This window comes from Equus przewalskii, chromosome 6 (genome assembly GCF_037783145.1).
Source record: "Equus przewalskii isolate Varuska chromosome 6, EquPr2, whole genome shotgun sequence".
Taxonomy (NCBI): domain Eukaryota; kingdom Metazoa; phylum Chordata; class Mammalia; order Perissodactyla; family Equidae; genus Equus; species Equus przewalskii.
In genome coordinates, this window is record NC_091836.1 from 19,612,729 (window position 1) to 19,639,488 (window position 26,760).

The window sequence follows — 26,760 nt, forward strand, 5'->3', positions numbered from 1 at the left end:
GCATCTTGTGTGATCACTCTGGTTGTTGCCATTTTCCAGCCAGTGGGAAAGGAAAATAATGAGGAGCAGAAGCAAATAGCTTCCTTATAAAAAGGTTATCTGGTTGTACATATCACTTTCATTTGCATGTCATTAGCAAAATTTGTTACAGGGATACACGTAGCTGCAAAAGAAGCTGGGAAATGTGGTTTCTAGCTGGTAAGCCATGTGCTCAGGTAAAATTCAGGGTATTCTGTTACTAAAAGGAAGAAAGGGAGAAAGGATACTGCCAATAGCACTGTGGCTCTTATTACTCCTTTCCTGTTTTACATGATACATTGGTTGAATAATATAGTTCTATCTTGTTTTTATTTTTATCCTCTAATGAGATCATAGTTGTTACTATTATCTTACAATCAATTGTTATTTAGATTTACCCATATGGTTGCTAATTTTTTGCTTATCATTTCTTCTTGCCTCTTAGTTCTTCCTCTTGGATTCAATTTCACTCTTCTTGAAGAACACTGTGTTAGTTATCTACTGCTGCATAACAAATTGCTCCAACATGTAATGAATTGAAACAACATTTATCATCTCACAGTTTCTGGAGATCAGAATCTGGCATGGCTTCGGTGAGCTTTCTGCTTTAGGATGTCTCACAGGAAGCAATCAAGGTGTCAGCTGAGGACATGGTGATTTCAAGGCTCGACCGAGGAAGTATCTGCTTCCCAGCTCACACATACGGTTGTTGACAGGATTCAGTTCTTCATAAGTGAACAACTGGACTGAGTTCTCAGTTTCTTGCTGGCTGTATGCCAGAAGCCATGTTTAGTTCTTTGCCCTGTGAGCCTCTCCAACATGGCAGCTTCTTCAACAAAGCAAGTAAGCCAGTAAGCCAACAAGACAGAACTCACAGGCTTTTGTAACCTAATCACAGAGAGACGTCCCATCACTTTTTCTGTTTTTTACTTGTTAGAAGTAAATCATTAGGTCCAGCCCATACTCAAGAGGTGGGGATTACACCTAGGTGTCAATCACAGCAAGTAGGGATCATTGGGAGCCACGTCAGAAGCCGCCTACCACAAACATCCTCTTTATAAGGTCCTTCAGTGAGAGTCTGGGGGCAACAGCTCCATCAAGTTTTGTTGGTTTAAAAATATCATTTTTTCAGCCTCCTTCTCTTTCCTTCTAAGACTCCAAATAGAAGTACTGTTAGATCATTTGATACTGTCACACAGGCAATAATGCTGTGTTCTTTTTTTTTTTTATTCCAATCTCTTTTATCTTCGGATGTCATTTTGGAACCTTTCTGATGCGGGGTCGGTGAGCCGAGGAGTCGAAAGAAAGATTTCTTAGACTCTCAAGATCTGGCAGTAGTGCTCTTTTATTTAGAGAATAGTGTGGAATAGCATGGGGACAGGACCCATGGGCAGTCAGAGCTTCTGCTGCCGCCGCTTCTGCTGCCCCCGCTGGCATGGGGACAGAGCCCATGGGCAGGCAGAGCTGCTGCTGCTGCCCCCGCTGGCATGGGGACAGGACCCATGGGCAGGCAGAGCTGGTGCGTGGGGACAGGACCCACGGGCAGTCAGAGCTCCTGCTGCTGCCCCAAGTTGAGGGTTAGGGCTAAATTTAAGGCATGGGTATGTGAGTCATCTCTTTACAAGACAAAGGAAAAAAAAGTTAAAATGGTACCAGTGCCGGTAGGGTCCGGCCATTGGGCGGTCCCACAACTTTTAGATAAGAATCAAACCGGATTGAGTAAATGGCAGAAGTCACCGCTCAAATATTATCTTCAACTAAAGACAAAGGAGGATTTTGGGGTGGGGGGTCAGTTACATGAGGTTGCCAGACAGTAAACGACTTAAGTTCTTGCCTTCCCCATTAAGAGTTTCCAGAGATAAGGCCATCCCCCCCTTCCTCCTGGCGCAGAGAGGGAGGCATGGAGATTTCCTTCACAAATGCAATTGTCTCTGATCAAAGGGCAAGCAAATTCCACTCCTTGGAGCCTGGTTCTCATCTGCAGTTTTAAAATTAACCAGCCTAAAAATCCTCGTCATAAACCGTATTTTAAAATTAAGCAGCCTAAAAATCCTCATCACTTTCTATTGCTGTTTTTTCCAGTTCACTGACCTTTGCTTCTGCAGTGCTATTGGTTCCTAACCTTTGTACATTTAGACATTTGAAACACACTTCCAAATGGCTCATTGTCAAAGCATAAATGGAGTGGAAAAATTTGAAAATATTTAGACTGAACAATAAAGAAAATATTCCTTTTCAAACTCTGGACACAGCCAAATATACTACTTAGAGAAATTTAAATACTTAGAGAAATATAAATACTTCTTTTAAGAAACAAAATTTAAAATTAATGAGCTAAATATCTAGATCAAGAAATTAGGAGAAGAACAAACAAGTAAATTCAAAGAACTTAAAATGAAGGAAATTATAAAGATAAATGAATAAATAAAATTAGAAAACAAAGATTGGGCACAGAAGATCAATGTCCAAAGTTGTTATTTGAAAAGACTAATGAAATAAACTTTTGGGGAGATTATTCAAAGAAAAAAGTAACCCAGAAAATAATACAAGTGATACAAAAAGCAATATCGGTATAGATATATCAGAGATGTTTTAAAAAGATAAGTAAATACTAGGAAAAATTTTATGCCAATAGATTTTGAAAATTTAGGTGAAATACACCATTTTGTAGAAGATTATAACTTTCTAAACCAGCTTTTGAATAAGTAGAAAACATGCATAAACCTGTAAGTATGACAGACCCATAAGGGGAAACAATCAGGCATTTATCCTGCCTTTCCTATGCAAGCTCCACTTCAGGATATCTGCATAGAAGAGGAGGGCAAGACTGTCTTTAGAGAAGCAGTCTAGGTAATCAATGAAGAAGGAATGGTAGAGTTAGAACACCAGCATTTTGCAACCCCATGTGAATTGATCATCAGGAGTGGCTAATATCACAAAAAGAGATAACCAGTAGTTAATATTCGAAGGATATGACATCACCTCAAAAGTAATCTTAACAAAGAAATGGGACCTGAAACCAAGCAAGCCGTTTGATTCAACTTCTCGTTTGCATATAATGATTTCATTGTAAACCATGACAGAGGGATTTATAGTGTGTAAGATTCACAAAAGTTGCACGTCAGACTATGGTTCCTGTAAGGACTGAGTCCTGGAAGCTGGCTATGCATAGCCAGATGCAGGCAGAGTACATAACCTGTCGAAGGGAAAGTCATGAGCAGGATGGACGGGCAGGAGAAAAAGTTTGAGGGGTGTTGTGTGTCCAGCTGAGCAGTTTGTTTTACTCCATAGGTGATGGAATGTCATTCAAGGATTTTCATCAAGAAAGTAACATGATCAAGTTAACATGATAACACTGACCAGGAGAAAATATTTTCAAAGCATAGATCTTATAAATGGCTTATATTCAGAATATATAAAGAACTTTTACAACTCAATGAGAAGACAAACAATCTAATAAAAAAATGAGCAAAAGATTTGAGTATCTTCACCAAAGAAGATATATGGATGGCAAATAAGCACATGGAAAGATGCTCAACATTATTAGTCATTAGGAAAATGTAAATTAAAACCACAATGAAATACCACAATGCAGCCACTATAATAAAAAAAAAAGACAGACAATGTGAAATGTTGGCAAGGATGTGGAGAAACTGGAGCTTCATTACTGCCACTGGGAATGTAAAATGATACCAACCAGTTTGGAAGTCTTTTAAAAAGTCAAATATACACCTATCATATGATCCAGCCAATTCCTAGGTATTTACCCCAAAGGAAAGTAAATACATGTTTATACAAATACTTGTACATGTGTGTTCATAGTAATTTATTTAGCCGAAAACTAGAAGCAACCCAAATGTCTACTAAGGAGTGAATAGATAAACAAATTGTAATATATCCATACAATGGCATGCTACTCAGAGTAAAAAACAAGGAACTATTGACATACAAAAAAAAAAAAAAGAAAGCAACATGATCCTATCAATATTTTAAAAGGATCACCCTACTGCAATATGGAAGATGCTTTAGAGTGAGATAAAACTTCAGGCAGGAAAATCAATCAAAATAAAGTTGGCAATTTGTTTAAATATTAGTTACATTTTTAATTTAGATTTAGGAAACTTGCCAACATCATCAACCATACTAATAAATCACCAAGGAGTGGAGTGAGTAATTTCTTGGGGCAAAATATACTAAGGTCTAATTTTATACTTCTTTTTTTTTTTTTTGAGGAAGATTAGCCCTGAGCTAATATCCACCGTCAACCCTCCTCTTTTTGCTGAGGAAGATTGGCCCTGAGCTAACATCTGTGCCCATCTCCCTCTACTTTATATTTGGGACACCTGCCACAGCATGGCTTGATAAATGGTGCGTAGGTCTGTGCCTGGGATCCGGGGGGTGACCCTGGGCCGCCAAGGCTAAGGGTGCTAACCTAACTGCTATGCCACAAGGCTGGCCCCTGTACTTCTGTTTTTAAATTTAGATAATGACACTTTCTGACCTTATCTCTAAATTATATGGATTGTGTAGAATCTTAAGCATCTACTATTGAATATAGAGTTGAGAAAATAATATATAAATATACATTAATAATATATATTATAGTACATAATAATATATGTAAATATACAATCAAAGTAATAAAATGATCATTTCTTGTGCTTATGCCCTGAACTTGGGACCAGGAAGACCTAGATTTGAATTTTGGATCTACAACTTACTAGCAGTATGATTTTAAGAAAGTCACAACCTGTGCTCCTCAGTTTCCTTCATCCGTACAGTAAAAGCGCAGGGACTGTTTTGTTCCTGGCTGGGTCTCCAGCATTATCAGAGTGATTTACACACTGCTCATGTCAACAGATCCTTGTTGATTAAAGGCATATCTACTCTGTAGAGTTGCTGTGATAATGAAATGAGATAAAAATTATGAAAAGTTCCTAACACAGTTTCTGACCAAGATATTATTAAATGACTGCTTTGTAGCAGGCGCGACACCACGTCCTGGGGATATGACGATAAATAAGACAGCAGCCCTACTCTTGACAGTCTGAGTCTAGAGGAGCTACACAAAGTATGTGTGATGGAGCGCCCAGGACCGGGAAGCTCAGAGTAGGTGCTCAATCAACATTGAATCAGAATTTTTATGACACTTGACAGTTTAAAAGCATTTTTATGAACAGTATCGTATTTGAAACGACAGATTCTATAAGTTTTAAAAGAATAAACAAAGGTCTTAAGCATTCAGTGGAAGGAAGGATGATCTGTTGGGACGAATAGGCACCACTTCATGGGAAAGAGAATTTGCGATGAGCTTCAAACTGTGGATGGATTTGGACAGGAATGTGCAGGGGTGGAAGTGTTATAAGACAGAGAACTACATCAAGAAAATTTTATCCTCAGAAATCCCACATTGCTTTTTTTATCTGTGTTCATGAGACATATGTTTATAAATCCCCTCTGGAATTCTGCTGAATATTGGTATCTGCAATCCTTTAGAATCAATCCTTACCCGCCTTTGAAAATCTGGAGAACATTTCTTTCATTTTTAATCTTCATGCGCATGATTCATGAATTCTGATAATTACTAACCAAAGTTACATGACAACATTAATTTATTCACAAATACTTATTGAACCCTTGATATACTCAAGGCCCTGGACCTGGTAGTGTGGAGGCTACTAAGATCAACTATGTAAACAACTACCCTACAAAGCGGAAAACTCTTAAGTGTGGTAACCTAGTTGAAGCTGGATTTGCTGCAGGAAGGCTGAGAAGTAACATCTGCGATTTTTTCCCAGTTCTCTTTCTACAATTAATTCATCTGACTTTGGAGACTTGATCTTATAAAGAAAAATTAACTGTTCTTTTGCAACCTCCTCTTCCGGATTACTTGCCAGCGTTGTGTGCCCTTTCCAACTTGAAAGTCTTTGTCTTTAAAAGAAAATTGAGGCAATTTAGGAACTGAAGACTCATCTCTCTGCCATCAGGTTCAATACCCAATAGACATAATCTCAAGAGACTTTACTCAGGTCTATAGTTTCCTGCTCTGAACGTTCTTTAAAGTATCTTTTATTGTGTTTAGCATATTTGCAACATCCACTGCACTTTGGCCTTTAGCCGCTTTAAGTGCAGCCTTAGGGAGGAAGGCCCAGGAAGAGTTATGGGTGGATGTTTGTGACGCACGACGCGGTGGTGCGTGTTCGTTTGCCTAATCCTCAGGATGGCCCTGAAGGATGGAACATCTTATCCACGTTAAAGTGTTATGGAAACTCTGATTCTCTGAGAAAATAATTTATCCAAGGTCTCAGAGCTCAAAAGTGGTGGACCTTGGACTTGAACATTGCTATTTCTGATCTCAAAGCCCAGTCTCTTTCACCACAACAATGTTAACCAGGATAAAGGGTATTTTTAAATTCATCTTTCTGGCTTTTGTAAAAGCCTTTTAAAAACGTCAGTTCATCAAAAAGTTTCCTGTTAAGGCTTGCAGATTTCACCTGCTCAACGAGCATTTATCCGCCATTCAAGGCCTAGGACTATTACCTGTCTTCTCCAGTTTCCCCAACTTTATTCATCATTTTGATCATGTATAACTTTATAGTCGTCACTATTCCTGTATCACGCCTATTAGCACTCTGAAATTTCCTCCTGCCCTTTGTTTGACAACGCCCAAAATTCCCCTTTACTCTAATTTCAACTCCAAGGTGACATAACATTGGTTTTCTTTTACGGGGACGGAGGGGAAGTGCACAACAGAAAGAAGTGGTTTAGTAAACTGGGGGTTGTTTTACTGTATCTTTCCGTCAGACGTTCAGGTTTTAAAATTTATTGATCCTGCGTGGCAACTCCAGACGCTAACAAAGCAGGATTCAGACAAAAACCCGATCAGCAGGTAAAACAGCAAAGCGCTTGGCCCCGCCCCTAAGGAAAAGCCGTCCCATAGGCGTGGGAACGGCCGGGGGAGGGGCCGCACGCCGGGCGCTAATGGATTTATAGGTCACCCGGCCGGCGCGCGGAACCCTCGGCACCGAGCAGGCGCTCGCCGGCACCCCAGCCGCCGCGCCCCTCGCCGCAGCCCCCAGGCGTCAGGCGCCTGCGCGGCTGTCCGGTCGTACTCGCGGAGCCTCTCGCGGCCGCTGCCGCGCGGCCTGCGTCGCATCCGGTTGTACTCGAACGCCGGCTATGGCCGCCCCCAGGAGCGCCCGGCTCCTGTGCGCCGCCTCCGCGACCCTCGGCGGCGCGGCCCGTCGGTGGCTGCTCCTCGCCGGACCCCGCGCGGGCGCTGGCGGCCTCCCTGGGAGCCCGGGGTCTGGCGGGCGCGCCGAACTGGGCCTGGGCGGCGCTGGCGCGGTGGCGCTGCGGGCGCTGAGCACGTCGGCGCGGAGCGGGTGAGCGTGGGGCTGCGCGCGCGTGCGCCTGGGGGGGCTCTCGCTCGGGGCGGCCGCGCTCCCTCGGCCCGACGGCTCGTCCCCCTGGCTCTTCGCTGGCTCTTGCGTGCCAGGCGCCCGCTGCGGATGGCCAGCCTCTCGCTCCGTGCTCCGGGGTGCTCCTGGCGGCCCTGTATGGTCCCTCGGTGCCGTCACTGTCTCCCTTGTCGCGCTGCGAAGTTTCCTTTGCAAACCACTGACGTCTGGCAGGAAACGGGACCGTGGGAACCCCGATCTCCCTCTCCCGGCGCCGCCTGTGCCCTCAGGAAAGCCGGGCCCATTGCTGCCGCTGGTTGTCCGTGCGTTTTGCTCGGATCCAACCTTTGCTCTCTGCTTGGGACTCGCAGTGACCTTCGTTAGATGCTCCCCATGGACATCCCAGCCAGCCATTTCTTTCTGGGCCTTTCTCCTGCTCTGTTAGGCCTTTCTATTTCCAGTCACTATCAGGGGAATGTCCATGTAGAGTACACCCCCTCTGTCTCCTGTGCTTCCCTATATGCTGTCTTCTGGTTGGAGTGGCACGGCAGGCTTTAAACTGGGCTTTGGCGCTTACTAACTGGTCTGACTTCCTCAATCTCTGTAAACCTCAGTTCCTGCATCTGTAAATGGAGGAGAACAATAGTATAGGCCTCCTAGGGTTATTTGAAGAATAAATGAGATAATACAGATCATGCAGGTAATCTTGTGCCTCGCGAATGGTGAGGGCTCAGGAGATGTCAGCCGGTAGCGGCAGCAGCTTTTTCTTAGGCCCACAGTGTTGAGTGTTTTGTATTAAATGTTGAAAGAGATGTGAAAAAATTTCCCCCCAAATATGTTGAAGTTTTATGTTTTTGGGCATATTTGTTTAATATAATACTGATAAAGCTTACTCGTAATTTCGGAGTTTTAGCAACATAGTGGAGCCTTATAAAATGCCAATCTAAGAACAGCTCTCTGACCCCCTGCTGTCATGTAGCAGGAAGCAAGAACTGGAGGGAGAGTGTTCGATTTGTATGTGCTTTTTCTAGTTTCTTCTTGATCAAGTCCCTGCGAATAGGGTCTAGGACTTATTCATATTTTCCCCCTTAATCCTGTTATGTAGTGGTTGCTCAATAAATTTTTGTTGCATGAACTGTGAGGGAGATCATGGAGAAGGCAGGCCGGATTTATTTGTCCCTGTTTCCCCTGCACTTCCCTGCTTTGGACCTCCCTCTGTGTGGATGCCCTGCTTTTTAGCATGGATGTGTTCTTGAAAAATTGTGTATAAAGTAGAACATATGTTGAACATATTTGTGTAACTAGTATTTAAGAGGACTTGAATGCTTTTGTAAATGGGAATTATCTCCCCCAAATTTATTGTTTGAATTTGGATGTATCAAGTTGTCTTAAAGGGAAGCACATCTGTTCTGTTCCTGCCTAATCCTGCTTTCCCCCTCATTGGCACAGTTTCAGTTGATGGCCATGTGCTTTTTATCACAGACTTTGAAGCTACGATTAGATTTTCTGACTCTTATTATCTGAGACTTGTGCTGTCCAGCACATTTACCAGTAACCACATGTGGCTGTTTAAGATAAAGTTAAATAAAATTAAAGATTCATTTTCCCAGGTGCACTGGCCACATTTCAAGTACTCAATAGCCACACGTGGCTAGTAGATACTGTATTGGGCATCACAGGTATAGAACCTCTCTGTCAGTGCACACAGTTCGATTAGACAGAGCAGTCTAGAAGCTGTAGTTCTGTCTTTAAAGTTTAACATTTAGATAGCTATAAGTAATTGAGAGTCGAAAAATTCTTTTTACTCCAAAATGCCCTGACACAATACTTTGTATTTTGTAGTGATTTAATTTGCAAAGGGTCTTTGCATATATTGTTTCACTTGACTCTTAAGAAAATCTGTGAGGTAGGTGGGGTAGATAAATGGAAATAAAATTTCCTGTTGAGTAGCTGGCGAAACTAGGACTAGAACTCAAGTAGTTTTTTATTTTGTTTTGTTTTTTGAGCACCGTGATAGCTGATAATTCTTTAGCCTGTAGGGTCATTTGGAAGAGTGAGGCTGGCTATGGAAATAGGGAGCCCTAGACGGGGTGTTTTCTTGGACCAACTGCCCCAGGCTACCCTATCTAGTGAAAGAGTGGGTATCAGCAGCCGTAATTCCTGCTGCATTAGACGTCTGTTAAGAACTTCACTGCAGCACCACCTGACAGCTTTATTAAAATGTGTGCTGTGGTTGAGCAGAATAAATGGCAGTGAGTAAAGGGTAACAAGTGAAGAAAATAGTTGTTTGTGGTGCTGGCTGATTAATTGATGGTGATACAGGATTTAGAAGGATCATATTTATTTCCTAGTGCGTAAAATCTTATCCTTCTCTGGAACAGCTGAAAGCGTTTTGCTAGTTCTTAGAATTTGGGGAAGAAATTCTACAAAACCCACCAAGACCAATTGTTAACGGTGAATGGATAAAGTTACTTGGATAAAGCACGTGTATAATGCTTTAATACTCTCAGCAGCTTGGTGAAGTCATTGTTGTCCTTATCTTACCCATAAGGAAGTAAGTGGCTTTCATGGTCATCTAATGAGTATATGTCAGAACCAAGGCTAGAATCTACGCCTTTTGATTCTTACATTCTGTATGTTTTCAACTGCACAATTCCCTTTCCTCTCTCATTTCCACTTCCTCTCCTGTCCTTTGGTAAACCTATTATGGCTTTTACTCTGAGTTTTTTCTGGGGCTGTATAGCTTTAATATGTCGCAGCCATTTAGGCTTCTTAGCAGCGAAAGGACTGGGGCTTTAAATAAAAGGTATTCATTGGTGTTTGTTGAGCTCTACTCTGTGATAGGTTCGTTTTTTGCATCCGTTGATTGTGACCCTATTTTTACAGAAGAGTCTGATGTCAAAGAGTTAAAATTCCTGCTGTAAGCTTAGCTCTGGAGTGCTCCAGAACAGCAATCCCCAAACCTCTGCTTTCAGTAGTGTGTATAAATGATGCACTTCTTGCTGTTGTGTTTCTTGTAGCTCAAGCCACCAAGCTTTTGTTGATGCCAAATTTCTAGACTGCTGTGCTGGGCTCAGACCCCTATTTCCATCTGGCTTCTAGACAGTCTCATCTGTTTTTTGCTATTATTAAATTAAACAGGTCTAAATTTGAACTCACTTCCATCTTCCCCAAAGCTCCTTCTTCTCTGATAACCCCAGGTTAAACTGTACCCGCTAATTGTCCGAGCTGGAAATTTTAACATTATTTCTTCCCTCTCTCTCAGTCTGCCTTATATAGGTGGTCACCAAAACCTTTTCATTCTACTCCTGAATATCTCTTAGGCCAGTGTCTCCCACATCCTTGCTTAGTTTATGCTCTTTCAGCAACCTCCACTGTGGTGTCCCTGCCCCCAGAATATCTTCATTCTCAGCTGTATTTACCTTGAAAAAATGGCATCTAGTTGAGAATCATGAATAATGTTTGGGAATATTTGTTTTAAAAGTATTTTTTGCTATGAGAAGAAGTTGGAGACCACAGGCCCTTTGGAGGGACAATCTCTCTCCCTCTCTCTCTCTCACACACACTTTTGATAATGTTTAAGTAACATTTGCTCTTCAGTCAGCATTGAATTATCAGGGAGGTCATTATCCAGTAGGGGCTTCAGTTGCCTCGTTTGTGAAATGAGATAATTGGACTTGATAATTTGCAAGATATTTATAGCTCTGAAATTATGTAATTCTAGGTTTTACCTACATTAAACAAAGTTTTCTTTGATAGACTATTACCATCTATTGGCAGTAGTGAAAATTACAACTGACTGTTTTAACCTGAAGTATGTCTTTTCAATTGAGGGGTAAAAATTGAGATGACCAGTGGCGGAGGCTAAAGATCTAGTTGCTCCTATAATTTCTTTTCCCAAATTTTTTAGTGATGTTTGTGAGAAGGGGAAGAAATTTAAGTCAGCTAACTGATAGATGATATAATATCCTATAGTAAAACATGTAAGGAGGTATTATATTTATCTTCCCACAGACTCAAACAAATAAAAACCTTTTCTAGTCCCTTTGATTTTTGAGCACACAATGTGGACCAAAATGAAATGTTCAAATACTCAGAAAACTATCAGATACTCAGAAAGCTTCAGGGTAGATAGGTACTATCAGCCACTCGGACAGCACTTGCCTTATTGATAGCAGAACGATTTGCTTTTTTAAAGCTCTCCACAGCTGTGGTCTAATCTTCTAGGGGCACAGTCATAGGGACGTTGTTTTTCAGAGAGCTGTGTGAGAGCAAAGTAGACTTGATGAGTGATAATGATTGCTCAATGTTTTCACGTGACCGTGACGATGACCACTGGGGAGATGCACACTGAAGGTGGCCTTGATCGTGACTCTAGTTGCTCTTTTCTTTACAGTGGTAGAGCTTCCCTCCTAGTAGGTGGGTAGATAGACATGCTTCTGATTTTTGGTGTCTTCCCAAATAAACTTTGGAAAGAAAAGAAAATACTACAAAAGAGCATATTTGTGCACACACACACAAATACACACACAAAACCCTATTTATTCGACCTCAGTGTCTTAAAACAATTATTTTATTTTAAAGTATCTTATGCAATTACTAAAAATAACAAAGGGCTGCTTCGTTTTCCAGCTCAGAAGATAAAGTAACAGTCCACTTCATCAACCGCGATGGTAAAACATTAACAGCCAAAGGAAAAGTCGGCGACTCTCTACTAGATGTTGTGATTGAAAATAATCTAGATATTGATGGTTTTGGTGAGTATGGAACATTTCTTAAATTTTATAAGTGAGGGGCCGGCCCAGTGGCCCAGCGGTTAAGTGTGCATGTTCTGCTTTGGCGGCCCAGGGTTCGCCGGTTCACATCCCAGGTGGACATGGCACCGCTTGGCAAGCCATGCTGTGGTAGGTGTCCCACATATAAAGTAGAGGAAGATGGGCAAGGATGCTAGCTCAGGGCTGGTCTTCCTCAGCAAAAAGAAGAGGATTGGCAGCAGATGTTAGCTCAGTATTCACTAATTGTCCTCAAAAAAAAAATTATAAGTGAAACTCTTGGGTAGATTTCAACTTTTTGTTTTTTCGAAGAATTTTAACCTATAGCATGCTAAGTAAAATATTACAATTCAGGAAGTATTAGTATTAGATTCACATTTATAAAGAATAAGAATGACACTGTGTTTCTATTTTTTGTACATTTAATTAGTTATGTGCCCAAAAGTCTGTTGCCTCATCACCTTGCTGATTACCTGTGTGATACAAAGCTTGGAGTAGTGAGTAGGGGTGAAAGATACCAGGTTAGAGATAATAAATGTCATTATCACAGAGGGGTAGTTAAATAGTTTTACCCTAGTCTTTTTAACTTTTTATTTCCATATAGACTACAGAAAATTTACAAATACAGTACAGAGAGTATTCACTCAACTTCCCCTACTGTTAACAATTTATATAACTTTAGTACAATAATCAAAACCCAGAAATTAACATTGGTTCAATAACTAAAAAACTACAGACTTATAGAATTTTACTGGTTTTCCCACTCATGTCTGTCTGTTTTGGGATTCAGTCCAGGATCCCACTTTGCGTTGTGTTTAGTTACCGTATCTCCTTAGTCTCCTTCAATCTGTGACATTTCCTCAGTCTTTTCTTGTTTTTCATGACTCTGATACTTTGGAAAAGTACTGGTAAGTTATTTTGTAACTGTCCCTCACTTTGGGTTTGACTGGTGTCTTCTTGATTAGATTGAGCTTATGCAGTGTTTTTTTTTGTTTTAAGTGAGTTTTATTTTACTTGCTATTTTATTTTATTGAGATATAATTGATATAACATTATATTAGTTTCAGGGTATACAACGTAATGATTTGTTATTTGTGTATATTGTGAAATGGTCACCACAGTAAGTCTAGTTAACATCCATCACTATACATAGTTTTGAAGGTCAGCTCACCTTCCTAGGAAGGGTAGTTTATCAACGTTTTATTAGAGAATTAAGTGTTTTATTTTCATTTCTAGACTTCTGACTATTTTCCTTAACCACTTATACAAAGCCCATGTCCCAGAAACTGTCATCTTACAGCTCAGGGACACCCTATATGTCAGTTGTCAGTTTTGCCCAAGCACCTTCTCTGTCTGGAATGGTGGTTCTCAAAGAGGGTTCCTTTAACTGTTAGCGTCAGTGTCAGGTGCAAAATGCAGGTTCTCAGGCCCTACTCCAGATCTACTGAGTCAGAAGGTCTGGGATGGGGCTCAGCAATGTGTGTGTTAACAAGCCCTCCGTGTGATTTTGATGCATGTTAAAGTTTGAGAACCAGTGGTCGGCAGTAAAGTCCAGGCAGCATTTCTGACTATGGTTCTTTCAGGGCACAGTTCACATTGCACTTTTAAGAACGCTTTCCAGATCAGAATTATTTCTCTTCCTCCATTTTCCCAGGATATATTAAATATACTTCTCTCTGTTAATGCTCCTCACAGTTTTCCTTCTTAGGGAGAATGCCTCTCTCCTTTGTGAGCTCTTAGAAGACTGTAATCACTCAGATAACCTCACAGAGTAGACTTTGTCCAGAGTTGACACTAATAGTATTTGTTGAATTTCTAAATCCGAGTTCAGTTTGAGGGTTAATATTAACTACCATTTGAGTGCATACTGCATTCCAGCATATGTTATCTATTATTGTAACAACCCTAAGAGAGAGAGATTTTTTTTAACCTCCATTTTATAGATGAAGAAACCAGAGAAGCTAATTTTCCCTGGGTCATAAACGTAGCAAGTAAGAGGGCTAATATTTGCACTTAGTCTCTCTACCTCCTATGTCTCTAGTTTTTTCTCTATGTTATTTTCTCCAAGAAGCATCTTTCCTGCGTGAACACCTGTTATATAATTTAGGTGATAAAATAGTTGATGTAGTTCTAATTTTCAGGAGCTTTTTAGTCTAATGCAGTGATTCTTGGCTGGGATTGAGTTTGAGAATCTGTGTAGAACTTTTACAGACACCTGTGTGCATCTTAGATAGAACAGGGAGAGGGTATTTGTGCAGGTATGTTTTGTAAAAGCTCCACATGATTCAGATCCATACCATGGTTGAGAACGACTAATTTAGGGAAAAAACTCATTGATAATTTATATATAACATATTCTATAAAATTTATGTGTAATTGATCTCCCTCATGAGTTCATATTCAGCTATACTTTTAACTCAACATACTTTCTCTGAATTATTCTCTCACAAATGAAATGTAGTACCTCGCACAGTAATTGAGCATAGACTGGAATCACAGATTATGGTTCATAAACCAACATTGTCACTTACTAGCCATGAGACCTGGAGCAAGCTACTTTAACATCTGTATGCCTCAGTTCCCCCCTCTGTAAAATAGGATTATATTAGTTCTAACCTCATAGGCTTGTTAAAGATTAAATGGGATGTTGGAAATGAAGTGCCTGGCACAGCGCCTACCTTGGTAAGAACAAAGGATTTGTGGCATTTTAACTTGGCCTTCTCTCGTATTCTCCCCCAATTCTGCAGTAGCCTTAAAAACTAGCAGCTTCAGATTGACAGTAGCTGTGAAAATGAGCAGACATGCTGCCACTTGGAGGGGCAGGCTGGGTTTGAGTTCCTCAGTCCCATCTTCAGAACGCTGTCACCTGTCTCACAGCTTCCCAGAAAACCTCCATCCCAGGGAATTGGTATTTGACCTGCCTCAGAGATTGCTCTGTTGGGAAAGCTCTATTCCTGGGACTTTGGTCTAAAGTAATTACCTGCAGCTGTTTAACATTGTAGCTACCAGAGGCTGGGATGCCACGGTGGGGCAAACAAGAGCCTGGCCAAAAATGTAAAAGGAAGATTTGAAGAATGAGATCCCCATAGTGGGCTTTGAAAAGTTCTGGGGATCTAGAAGCCTGTGCACTTGTGCAGGACTGTGCTCATGCCCAGGAAAGACCCAGGAAGGCCCCAGTCTCTCTTCTCTGCCTGATGCTGAGGTCCCATGCAAGTGAAGGCCAAGACAGATGTGTAGACTGCATGAATGTTGAAGATGTGCCTAATCACAGCCTGAGCTCCTCAGCAAACGGTGGAAGACTTGTTGGTTCAAGGCAATGAGAGAAACCTCTGCGAGTCATCTGGCTGACCACTAAGCTAACCAAGTAGAGACTTCAGTGGCAACAAGCAACAGGGAATATAGACTTTAGAGAATTAGTCCGGGAAAGTCACTAGAGAAACAAATGCCAACAATCACCACCACCCAAAGGAGATGGTGGTGATCCTGATTTGCACAGTTGCTACATTATATTATTTAAAATGTCCACTTTGCAATAAAAAATTAAAGACATTCAAAGAAACAGGAAAGTGTGGCCTATACTTAGGAAAACAAAAGCAGTCAATAGAAACTGTCCCTGAGGAGGCCCAGGTGTTGAACTTACTAGACAGAGACATTAAGTCAGCTATTATAAAAGTTCAGAGAACTGAAGGAAACTGTGCCGGTGTTCTGTGGCATGTTTACATCTAAATGTGTGGAGGTTGTTGCTACTCTGTGTGAGGGTAGGTAAAAAGCAAATGTTTTTCCTGCCCTTGAGAAAGCTGATCTTTTATGTTCTGAGAAGGCTGATGTGGAGGCTGTGATCCAGTAAATCTGTTTTTATAAATTTCTCCACAAATTCCATCTCATTTTTAGGAAAAGATGTAAATACTATGCTGTTTACTGCAGAGATATTTGTAGCAGCAGAAGATTTGAAACCATCAAATGCCCATCGTTAGAGGACTCATACGTAGTCATCCAATGGGATATTATATGGCTGTGTTAAAAAGGAAAAAAAAAGTCTCTTGAAAGGAGTCTTAAAAACTAATATTAGTGGTTACCTGTTTGTGGGGGGAGGCAGGAGGAAGACTTTCATTAGAAAACTGTTTATACTTTTTGAATTTTGAACAGTGTGAATGGGTTATCTATTTTAAAAATATGTTTAAAAAAGAATTAGAGGAGACAACTAAAGGTCTCACAGTAGGAATTAAGTCCGTGATGGCATTTCTAAATTATAGTATGCATCCATTACAAATAATGTTCACAATGACTTTGTAATAGTATAGGTAGATGCTTATAAGTGAACTCACAGTGTATTTAGTTGCTTTTGATTTTTCAGAGTGCACTAAAAAAATACTAGAAGGAGATGTTTGATGTTGGTTGTCTCTTGATCTGATTGTGAGGTTTTCATCTTCATTCCACTTTTCTCTGTATTTTGACTTTTTCTCTAGTGACTTGCTACTTTAATACCCTGTGACTTGAGTAAGTTACTGACCTTCCCTGTGCCTCATTTTGGTTATCTATTAAATGAGGATAATAATAGTACTCACCTCATAGGGCTTTTATAAGGATTAAATGAATTAATATATGTCTTCAAAACAGTATCTCACACTAGAAAGTGTTGTAAGTATTTGCATTAGTCTATTTTATTATATAAAAATGATAAAATGATCTGTATACACAATAAGGTACCATTTCACACTTATTAGGATAGCTTTTGTTAAAAAGCCAGAAAATAACAAGGCTTTATGTGATTGAAAAATCACTACATAGTCATTGTAGATAATATTGGAAAATTTAAAAAGCATGTAAAGTAAAAATCGTCCATTCTACTCTCCATCACCACTAATAACATTTCTTTGCCTTTTAAAACATATGCATTGTGGTTACATTTTATGTAAACATGAATTACATAAAATAAGGGTTATATAGAAATATTAAAGTTTCATATTATATAACTTTTGAAATTTCGTGAATCCACATTTTTAAAATGTGAAGAGATTTGCTTAATTTTAAAGCTGACCCTCATGGTGACTTGTAAACTATGTTTGTGCTAATGCCACATAGTGGAGCCACTTGAGCTGATAAAGCGAAATATTTCCTGATCTTTGACAGGAGCAAGTGGACTGGCCTGCTGTTTGTGTGCATTGGAACTTGTGACTGTTATGCTACTGAAAAAATTTAAATCTTAATATCCCATAACAGTGTGAAATACTTTCATGAAGTCATGGTGTAGTGCTGAGATGCACCCCCAAACCAGTACCTTTGGAATGAAAGTGAAACCTGACAATACTGTGAAGAAGGCTAAACAGTCACCCTGACCTTCCGTGTTGTTAATTCAGGGGTAGATACTGTATAGACGAAGGTGCCTAGAAAATGTGATTGTAAAAAGCAGAAATATTTTGAAGTTCGCAACAATCTCTTGGGCAAGGGTGTTGGAAACCAAGACTGGTGACAGGGTTGCAGGTGCAGCTCTGTTGGTCGTGTGCCTCTGTCTCCACCGGCTGATGTTTGTGCAGCTGAAAGTGCTGGAAATGCTGCAATGATCCGCACGCCAGCCCTGCCCCTCTTTGCGTTTATTTCTGTGAGAAAATTAGTCTTGACTTGAGTTTTGAGTTATTTGAGAATTTCAGGACCAACTTCTTTGGCATAAAAAAAGATTACTGTTTTAAACACATTGTTTTTTCCTGTTGACTGTACCATGGGAGAATATCTGACATTAAATATTCTTTTGTAAATAGCATTTTAAACAGCTGCACGTTTTGCTGGTATGTGGATATACCATGATTTATTTAACCCATCTCCTTCTATGGACATTTAGGTGGCTTCCGATTTTCAGCTCTTATAAATAACCTTAAGGTTAACATCCTCAGCAATACTTTTCTATGTATATATTTTATAATTTTCTTACAATAAATTCTTAGGGATAGAATTACCTAGTAAAGTTTGTTTTATAAATTGTTTGCTCACACTATTTGTCTGTTTTTCTGATGAGATATTGTTTGCTTTTATTGGTTAGCAAAAGCTCTTTAAATGTGCTATTTGACAGAAAAATGGAAATTAATTTTAAACATTATTTAAATAACTTTCAACCTCTGTTTTATGTGAAGCTACATTTTTTTCTCAAAAAAAACTTTATTTGCAGTAATTTTCATGAGTTGCTTTCCATTAATTTTGTTTAAATTAAAACATAATAAGTATGTGATCTTAATACTTGAAAGTAACTTTTTAAAAATTTAAGAATATCTTTTCCCTTATTGTTTGTGGCTGTCTATTGTAGTGCATTGTTTTTTCAAACTGCAAGTTTCAACCATTAGTGGGTCTGAAATCGGTTAGCAGCTCCTAGCTAGGATTTTAAAGAAATCAAAAGGAACAGAATATATAAAAACACACAGTCTTTTGTAAGGGTATGATTTCATGAAATATTTGTTTAGCTATTTTACAAAGTATATGTGTCCTGGGTCATGATGTGAAATGGAATTCATACTTCCAGTCACAATTAAAAACACTTTGTTCTTAAGCCATGGGTTTTGAAGCCATGGGCTGGAATGGTTAAGAATGGAGTCTTCCTACCCAAGTTTGTTTCCCAGCTCTACCACGTTACCCGCTCTGTGACCTTGAGTTGGGTACTAACCTCTGCATACCTTATCTTTTCAAGGGTAAAATGGGAATAATGTTAGTACCTACCTTGCAAGGCTGCTGTAAAGATCAAATGAGTTAACCCAGGCAAGTGCTTAAAATGAACATTAGCTATCATTAATATAGTTATTAATACAAGTTCACTGTTTGTTATAGCAAAATAAAAATTCATTAAAAAAGACCTCCATGATCTCATCACACAGAGATAACCACTAAAATAATCTTTTTTCCCTGATACCCCAGACATATAGAAAATTTAACGCCAACGCAATCTTTAGTAGTTTGATAGGAATTCTTCGTTCATTTATGCAGACTTAAAAGAGAACCTTTGAAGATCAAGGATCTTAACATGTCCAGAAATTTTGGCATGTAAATATAAACTTGAGATAAGATAAACTAGGTTCACAAAAGATAGAGTTAAGCCTAAGGCACTTTCTAGAAGAAAGTTGAAAGAAATGCTATCAAGAAGTCTGAAATGTTGTCTTTATAAAGAAGAGGTTATTATAATGACATTATAGGGTAGCTATTTCATTAATTCCTAAATGTTGCTGTTGTCGTAAGTCATACTCACAGATGAACCCCATATTCAAACGAGGCTGACTTCGCCCCGCAACTCTAGTCCAGCAGCAGCTCCCGTCAGTTGTGCCTCCATTTAAAATGTGTCCAGTGCATCCTGTTCTCTCCATCCCTGCAGTCAGTATCCAGGGCTGGCCAGTCACTGTGCCGATCTGCTGCTTTTCTTGAGCGCTGCACTTGGGGTGATTTGTCATAAGGCACATCAGCATGTCCCCTGATTAAAAACCATGAATCACTTCCCATTTCCTTAGGATAAAATCCACATTCTTTACCGTAGTCTAGAAGGCTCTGCGTTATCTGGCCCCATCTGCCTTTCTTCCCCTGCCCCATTTCTCATCGTTCTTTCTCTCACTTTGGCCATAGTGGCCTTTTCTCAAGAGCTGAACTCACCCAGAATTTTTACCTTTGAGACTTTGTATGCACTTTACATTTTTTTCTGCCTGGAACCCTTCGCTCTCTCCCTCTCCAGTATACAGGATTTTCATCTGTCTGGTCTCAGTTTATATGTTACTTCCTTAGTGAGGCTTTGCCCAACCACCCAATCCAGAAAAGGGTTTCTCTCATTACCCTGAACCCATTATTCTCCATCACAGCATCCTGTTCATTTCTTTCGTAGCATTTGTCACAATCTGTTAAGTATGTATTTCTTTGTTTACTTGTGCATCTTTCTTCCAAGAGACTGAGATGAAGGATAAAATCATTCCTGTTTTAGTCCTCATTGTGTATGAAGTGAAGTAATGAATGAATAAATGAGTAAAAAGGGACAATTGTAAATTTTGGAAGCAACACAAATTTATAAGCATTCTTATTTTCAACTTATATTAATATATAGAGATTTTGGATGATCTTTGTTTTCAGAGTGTATCGTAATATTCTGTCACTAGGGGGCAGTTACACCTCTCTGATCAAATTTACTTAGTTTATTATCTCAGACTATTTTTTCTTTTGTATTACCTGTTTCCTTATGTATGTTTTGAGGGAAATTATTCAAATTGGGAGATTCTGATAATGTTCATATAAATCTATATTTATTCCTCATGTTTATTGACTCCTTATTGATATAATGTGTTTCTGGCTATGCTAGATCATAGAAAATTAGATTTTATATTTTTATATAGTTCACATTCTTTATATATAATATTCCCACACGGCTGTTGTCTGGATTTTTGTTTGGGAAAGGGGTGAGGTAGGGGGCGGGCAGTATGTCTTGTCGCGTCATCATAGATCTACAAAACGATCTTAATATAAAATAAACGCGCACACACACACACGAAACGATCTTTTCCTGTTGGCAAACTCTCAAGTTACATGAAAGGAAAGGAGCAATAATCTGCTGATATCCAGCTTTCTCTGGGAATTAATTTTATGGCAGAATTTCTGAGCATTTGTGCAAAAGCTTAATATCATTAGTTTTGTTTTTAAAACAACCCTCAGTCCAGAGAAGTTTTATTCATCACCAACCTTGAAATTAGCCAATAACTATGGCTTACTTATTCTTAATGTAATTTTTAAATTATGCAAATTTGAAATTGTGCAGGTTAACAATATTAAGGCTCTTACTCTAGCAAATCAGAAATACTGTGGAAACCAAAACTTTTGTCAGGAATCCCGTAATTTCAAGCTGGCAGGCTGTGTGAATTGTAAATTTTGCATTTGTTACAGCCGCTATCATGGTGCCACTTTAGCTGATAAACAAATACCTGCCATCCTTTGTCAGTGTCATGTGAACTGTGCTGGTTACAGACATCTGAATGTGTGATTTGACTGTAATGCTGTTTTAAACTGTGGTTGTAATCTAATATCATTTTTAAAGCCCGTAACAGTTTTATCCAAACATTCATTAAGTGCTAATGCTGAAAAATACGTCTGAAAATGAGTTATTTTGGAACAGAAGTTAGATGTGATAAAATGCTATGAAGAAAGCCAAAAACCTGTCATGGTACGTGTTACTGTTAATTTAGGAGAAAACTCTGAATCCTTAGCTAGAATGCTGCCAAAATTAAAGCAGCACTAAAGTGTACATACCTTTAAGTTGATGAAAATTGTTGTATAATGGATAAAATGCTGGCACCAGGAGCTAATATCAGCTTTACTGGAATGTGTCCCTAAGTTCCATTGTCATCTGTGCTAAAGCATGGAGTAATTTTGATTATTTGAAAGGGGCACATAGTAATGTAAAAAGTTTTGTTTCAAATGTTTGTGTACCTAAGTATATTTTAAAACAAACATAATATGAGAATTATACATTGATGAACTATAAGAACCATCTCCCTACTTTACATTTTATTTCATTGAGAAAATAACTCTTGAATTGTGAGACTGCAACAGTTTTCAAAATCCTTGAGAATACATCCCTCATAAAATGTGATCACTTTATGCTTACATATATATGTGTATCTATCTATATAAATAAATGTATACAGATACACATCTATCCATACATATGTATACACACACACACACATATACACATTTTTCCCATTAATTTACTTTTATGTAACCAATCGCTGATAAAGACTCTACAAGCTGACAGCCACCAGTATTGCTCTGGGGCTGTATATAAGCATAAGTCACATAACTTTTGCACTTTCAATACACACACACCAGCAGGAAGATGCATTTCAGCTTATAACTTCTAATGCCGGATCAAGAACACCTTAACTCCCTGGACCTACCTACTACTGTTGCTGTGCACCGCCCCCCCCCGCCCCAAACATACTGTCGGGACTCCTTTCTACACTTTGCACCCCGTTCCGGTAGAGGGAATGTATGTACTGCTTATTTTCAAGGCCGACAATTTCATGGTGGATAGGAGCCTGGGAATTCTGTGATGCTAAAGAGTTAGATGATGAGCCACAATAGGAATGTCGTCTACTGTACCTGCCCATAGCTGATGGCAGTTTGGGTTGTGGCTCCAGTGGAGTTGGGCGCTACAGGGATGGTCATTAAAGATGTGATCTCTGTGTCAGAGCGGGTATAGAATTGTGGCAGCTCCCATGTTTTAACTGAAAATAGGTAGGCAGTGCCCAATCAGCTCTGGTTGTGAAAAATCAGATCCTGATAAAAGGCATCTACAGAAAACCTACAGCTAATATCATGCTTAGTAGTGAAAGATGGAATGCCTTTCCCGTAAGACAGGGACAAGGCAAGGATGTCTACTCTCACCACTCCAGTTTAACATCATACTGAGAGTCTTAGCCTGTGTATGAAGACACAAAAAGAAAAAAGAAAAAGAAAGAAATTAAAAGGTGTACAGATTGAAAAGGAAGAAATAAAACTATTTTTAGACAATGAGCATTTACATAGAAAATCACAAGGAATCTACAAAAAATCTTAGAACTACTGAGTTTAGCAAGACCCTAGGGTACAAAGTCAACACACAAAAATCAATTATATTTCCATATGCTAGCAATGAACAATTGGGAACCAAAAAATTTTTTAAAAGAACATTTATATTAGCTCCCCAAAATGAAATTTTTCGGTTTAAATCTAACAGAATACGTAAGGATCTATATCCTGAAAATTATAAAAGTGATGAAAGGAAGTAAAGACCTAAGTAATGGAGAGACATTCTGTGTTCATATGAATTGGAGGACTTAACATAGTAAAGATGTCAGTTCTCCTCATTGATATATGGATTTAGTACAATTCTCATTAAAATATCAGCCAAGATTTTTTGTAGATATAGACAAGCTGATTCTAAACTTTTTATGGAAAAGTAAAGAAACTAGAATGGCCAAACAGTTTTAGAAGAGAAGAATAAAGTTGAAAGAAGTACAGTACAGATCTTAAAACTTACTGTGATCCAAAGTAATTAAGACAGTGTAATATTGGCAAAGGGATAGACATATAGATCAATGAGACAGAATAACAAGTTCAGCAATAGATTCATAAAAACATGTCCAGTTGTTTTTTTTTTGCATATAGCTTTATTGAGATATAATTCACATACCATACAATTTACCCATTTAAAATATGGGTTTTTTTTTAGTATATTCAGAGTTGTGCAACCATCACCACAATCAGTTTTATTCTATTTTTTTTCTAGCTTTATTGAGCTATAATTGACAAGTAGTATTGTGTAAGTTTAAGGTGTACAGCATGATGATTTGCTATACATATCTATTGTGAAATGATTACCACAATAGGGTTAGTTAACACCTCCATCACGTCACATAATTGTCTTTTTTTGTGTGTGGCAAGAACATTTAAGATCTACACTCTTAGCAAATTTCAAGTGTATAGTGCAGTATTGTTAACTACAGTCACCGTGTTTTATGTTAGATCATCAGACTTTTTCATCTTGCAGCTGAAAGTTTGTACCCTTGACCAAGTTCTCCCCATTGCCCCCAGCTCCCAGCCCTGCCCCCCCATTCTACTCTCTGTGTCTATGAGTTTGACTTTTTTGGATTCTACATAAAAGTGAGATTATGCTGTATTTATCTTTTTCTGCCTTACTTGTTTCATTTAGCATAATCCCTTCAAGGCCAATCCATATTTCACAAGTGCCAGGATTTCCTTCTTTTGTAATGCTGAATAGTATTCCATTGTAGATGAATACCGCATCTTACTCATTCTTTTGTAGACACACACTGTCTACAATGTCATGGCTGTTCAATACATCAATGTCATGGCTGTTGTGAATAATGCTGCAATGAACATGGGGGTACAGATATCTCTGAGATAATGATTTCGTTTCCTTTGTATACATACCTAGAAATGGGATTGCCGGATCATATGGTAGGTCTGTTTTTTTTTAGGTGAGGAAGATTGGCCCTGAGCTAACATCTGTTGCCAAACTCCCTCTTTTTGCTTGAGGAAGATTGTCCCTGAGCTAACATCTGTGCCAGTCTTCCTCTATTTTGTATATGGGACACTGCCACAGTGTGGCCTGATAAGTGGTATGTAGGTCCGTTCCCAGGATCCATTTTTTTGATTTCCCTTTTGATTGAATGTATTATTTAATTTCCACATATTTGTGAATTTTCCCATTTTCTTCCTGTTTTGATTTCTGGTTTCATACCATTGTGGTTGGAAAAGATACTTGGTGTAATTTCAGTCTTAAATTTTTAGGACTTGTTTTGTAACCTAACGTATGATCTGTTCTGGAGAATGTTCAGTATGTACTTGAGAGGAATGTGTATTCTGCTGCTGTTGGGTGGAATTTCTGTACATGTCTCTTAGGTCCATTTGATCTAAAGCATAGTTAAAGTCCAGTGTTTCCCTGTTGATTTTCTGCTTGGATGATCAATATCCATTGTTGAAATTGAGGTATTAAAGTCCCTTACTATTATTACTGTATTGTTTTCTATTTTTCCCTTTAGATGTTAGTGTTTGCTTAATATATTTGGGTGCTCTCATGTTGGGTGCATATATATTTATGATAGTTATATCTTCTTGATGAGTTGACTGCTTTGTCTTTATGTACAGTCATGTGTCGCTCAACGATGGGGATACGTTCTAAGAAATGCATTGTTAGGTGATTTTACTGTTGTGTGAACATCATAGAGTGTACTTACACAAAGCTAGATGGTACAGCCTACTACACACCTAGACTATATGGTACTAATCTCATGGGACCACTGTTGTATATGTGGCCCATTGTTGACTGAAACATTGTTGTGCGGCGCATGACTAATTAATTCTTAACCTTGTTCATTTCTGATTCTACAGAACCAGCTTGTGTACTGACAAGCTCCCTTTTACTTTTCCAAGGGCAGTCTCTCCCAGGCCTGCAGATTTAGGCTGGCTTTCACCACATGCTCATTAGCTGTCTGCATAAACTCTCTCTTGTCACTGTTGGGAGCGTGTACAGGGAGTTGACCACAGGGTCAGGGGGATGTGTGGGTGGGGCGCATAGAATGCTAGGGGTGCCTTCGGGCCAGCTGGGTGAATCTGTGGCTGAGGCATTCCCAGTGGCTCGTTGGTGGGTCTCCCACTGGAGTTCATGAGATGGTTAGTAGGATCCACATCCTTTTGATATATTTTGAATCCTGGCTGCTGATCTCCCAGCCACTCACTGCTCTTCTGTCCTTGAGCTGAAAACTCAGTACTCTGGATGAGGCGAGAGAGAAATGGGCCTCTTTGGGCAGAATCTTCTCAAAATGGCTCTCCTCACCCTTGGACTTCACTGGAGTTTCAGTCTGCTGCCTGGGTCCCACAGCTCCCACAAAGGCACTTTTGTCTGTGGATGGATGCCAAATTGTTGTTGAGGGGGAGATATGATTAAGGAATGTCTTATTTGGCCATCTTGCTGCTGTGATCACCACATTAGTTTTGAGACATTTTTGTCACTCCAAAAAGAAATTCAGTACCTGTCAGCTATTACTCCTCAACTCCCCATTTCCCTACCCATAAGCAACCACTTACGTGCTTTTTATATCTATAGATTTGCCTATTGTGGATACTACATATAAATAGAATCATATAATATGTGGTCTTTTGTGACTGGCTTTTTCCATTTAGTATAATATTTTCAAGGTTCATGCATGTTATAGCATGTCTCAGTACTTCATTTCTTTTTATGGCCAAATAATATTAATCTTCCATTTTATGGATATACCACATTTTGTGTACCCATTCATCATTTGATGGATATTTGAATTGTTTCCATCTCTTGGCTATTTCCAAGGTACAAAGGCAATTAATAAAGAAAGGATAACCTTTTCAACAAAGGGTATAATGGTGAAACAATTGGACATCCATATGGAAAAAAAAAGTAATCTCAACCTAAACTTCACACTGTATATAAAAATTAACTAAAAATTGATTTAGTGCTAAATGTAAAACTTAAAACCATTCAACTTCTAAAAGAAAGCATAGGAGAAAATCTTTGGGACCTGGGACAAAGAGTTCTTAGACATAATGCTAAAAACACGATCTATAAAAGAAAAAAAATTAGAAACTGTACTTAATCAAAATTTAAAACTTTTGCTCTGCCAATGACACTGCTAAGAGAATAGAAAGACAAGCTACAGATTGGGAGAAAATACTTGAAAATCACATATCCAAAAAAGGACTTTTGTCCTTAATATGTAAGGACCTCTTAAAACTCAATAAGAAAACAAAGAACTCAATTAAAAAATGGACGAGGGGCTGGCCCCGTGGCCGAGTGGTTAAGTTCGCGCACTCCGCAGCAGGCGGCCCAGTGTTTCGTTAGTTCGAATCCTGGGCGCGGACATGGCACTGCTCATCAGACCACGCTGAGGCAGCGTCCCACATGCCACAACTAGAAGAACCCACAACGAAGAATACACAACTATGTACCGGGGGGCTTTGGGGAGAAAAAGGAAAAAATAAAATCTTTAAAAAAAAAAAAAAAAAAATGGACGAAAGACACT

The 26,760-nt window shown here is 39.2% G+C and overlaps 1 protein-coding gene across 1 annotated transcript in view; it reads left to right on the forward strand.

The window, feature by feature from the left end:
- The first annotated feature begins 6,926 nt into the window (after positions 1-6,926).
- The window catches only part of FDX1 (ferredoxin 1), a 30,450-nt gene continuing 10,616 nt past the window's right edge, over positions 6,927-26,760 (forward strand). The window contains exons 1-2 of the mRNA XM_008528755.2: positions 6,927-7,403; positions 12,051-12,175. Of these exons, the coding sequence (XP_008526977.2) occupies positions 7,198-7,403; positions 12,051-12,175 (331 nt within the window). The 5' untranslated portion in view covers positions 6,927-7,197. The remainder of the gene's footprint in view (positions 7,404-12,050; positions 12,176-26,760) is intronic.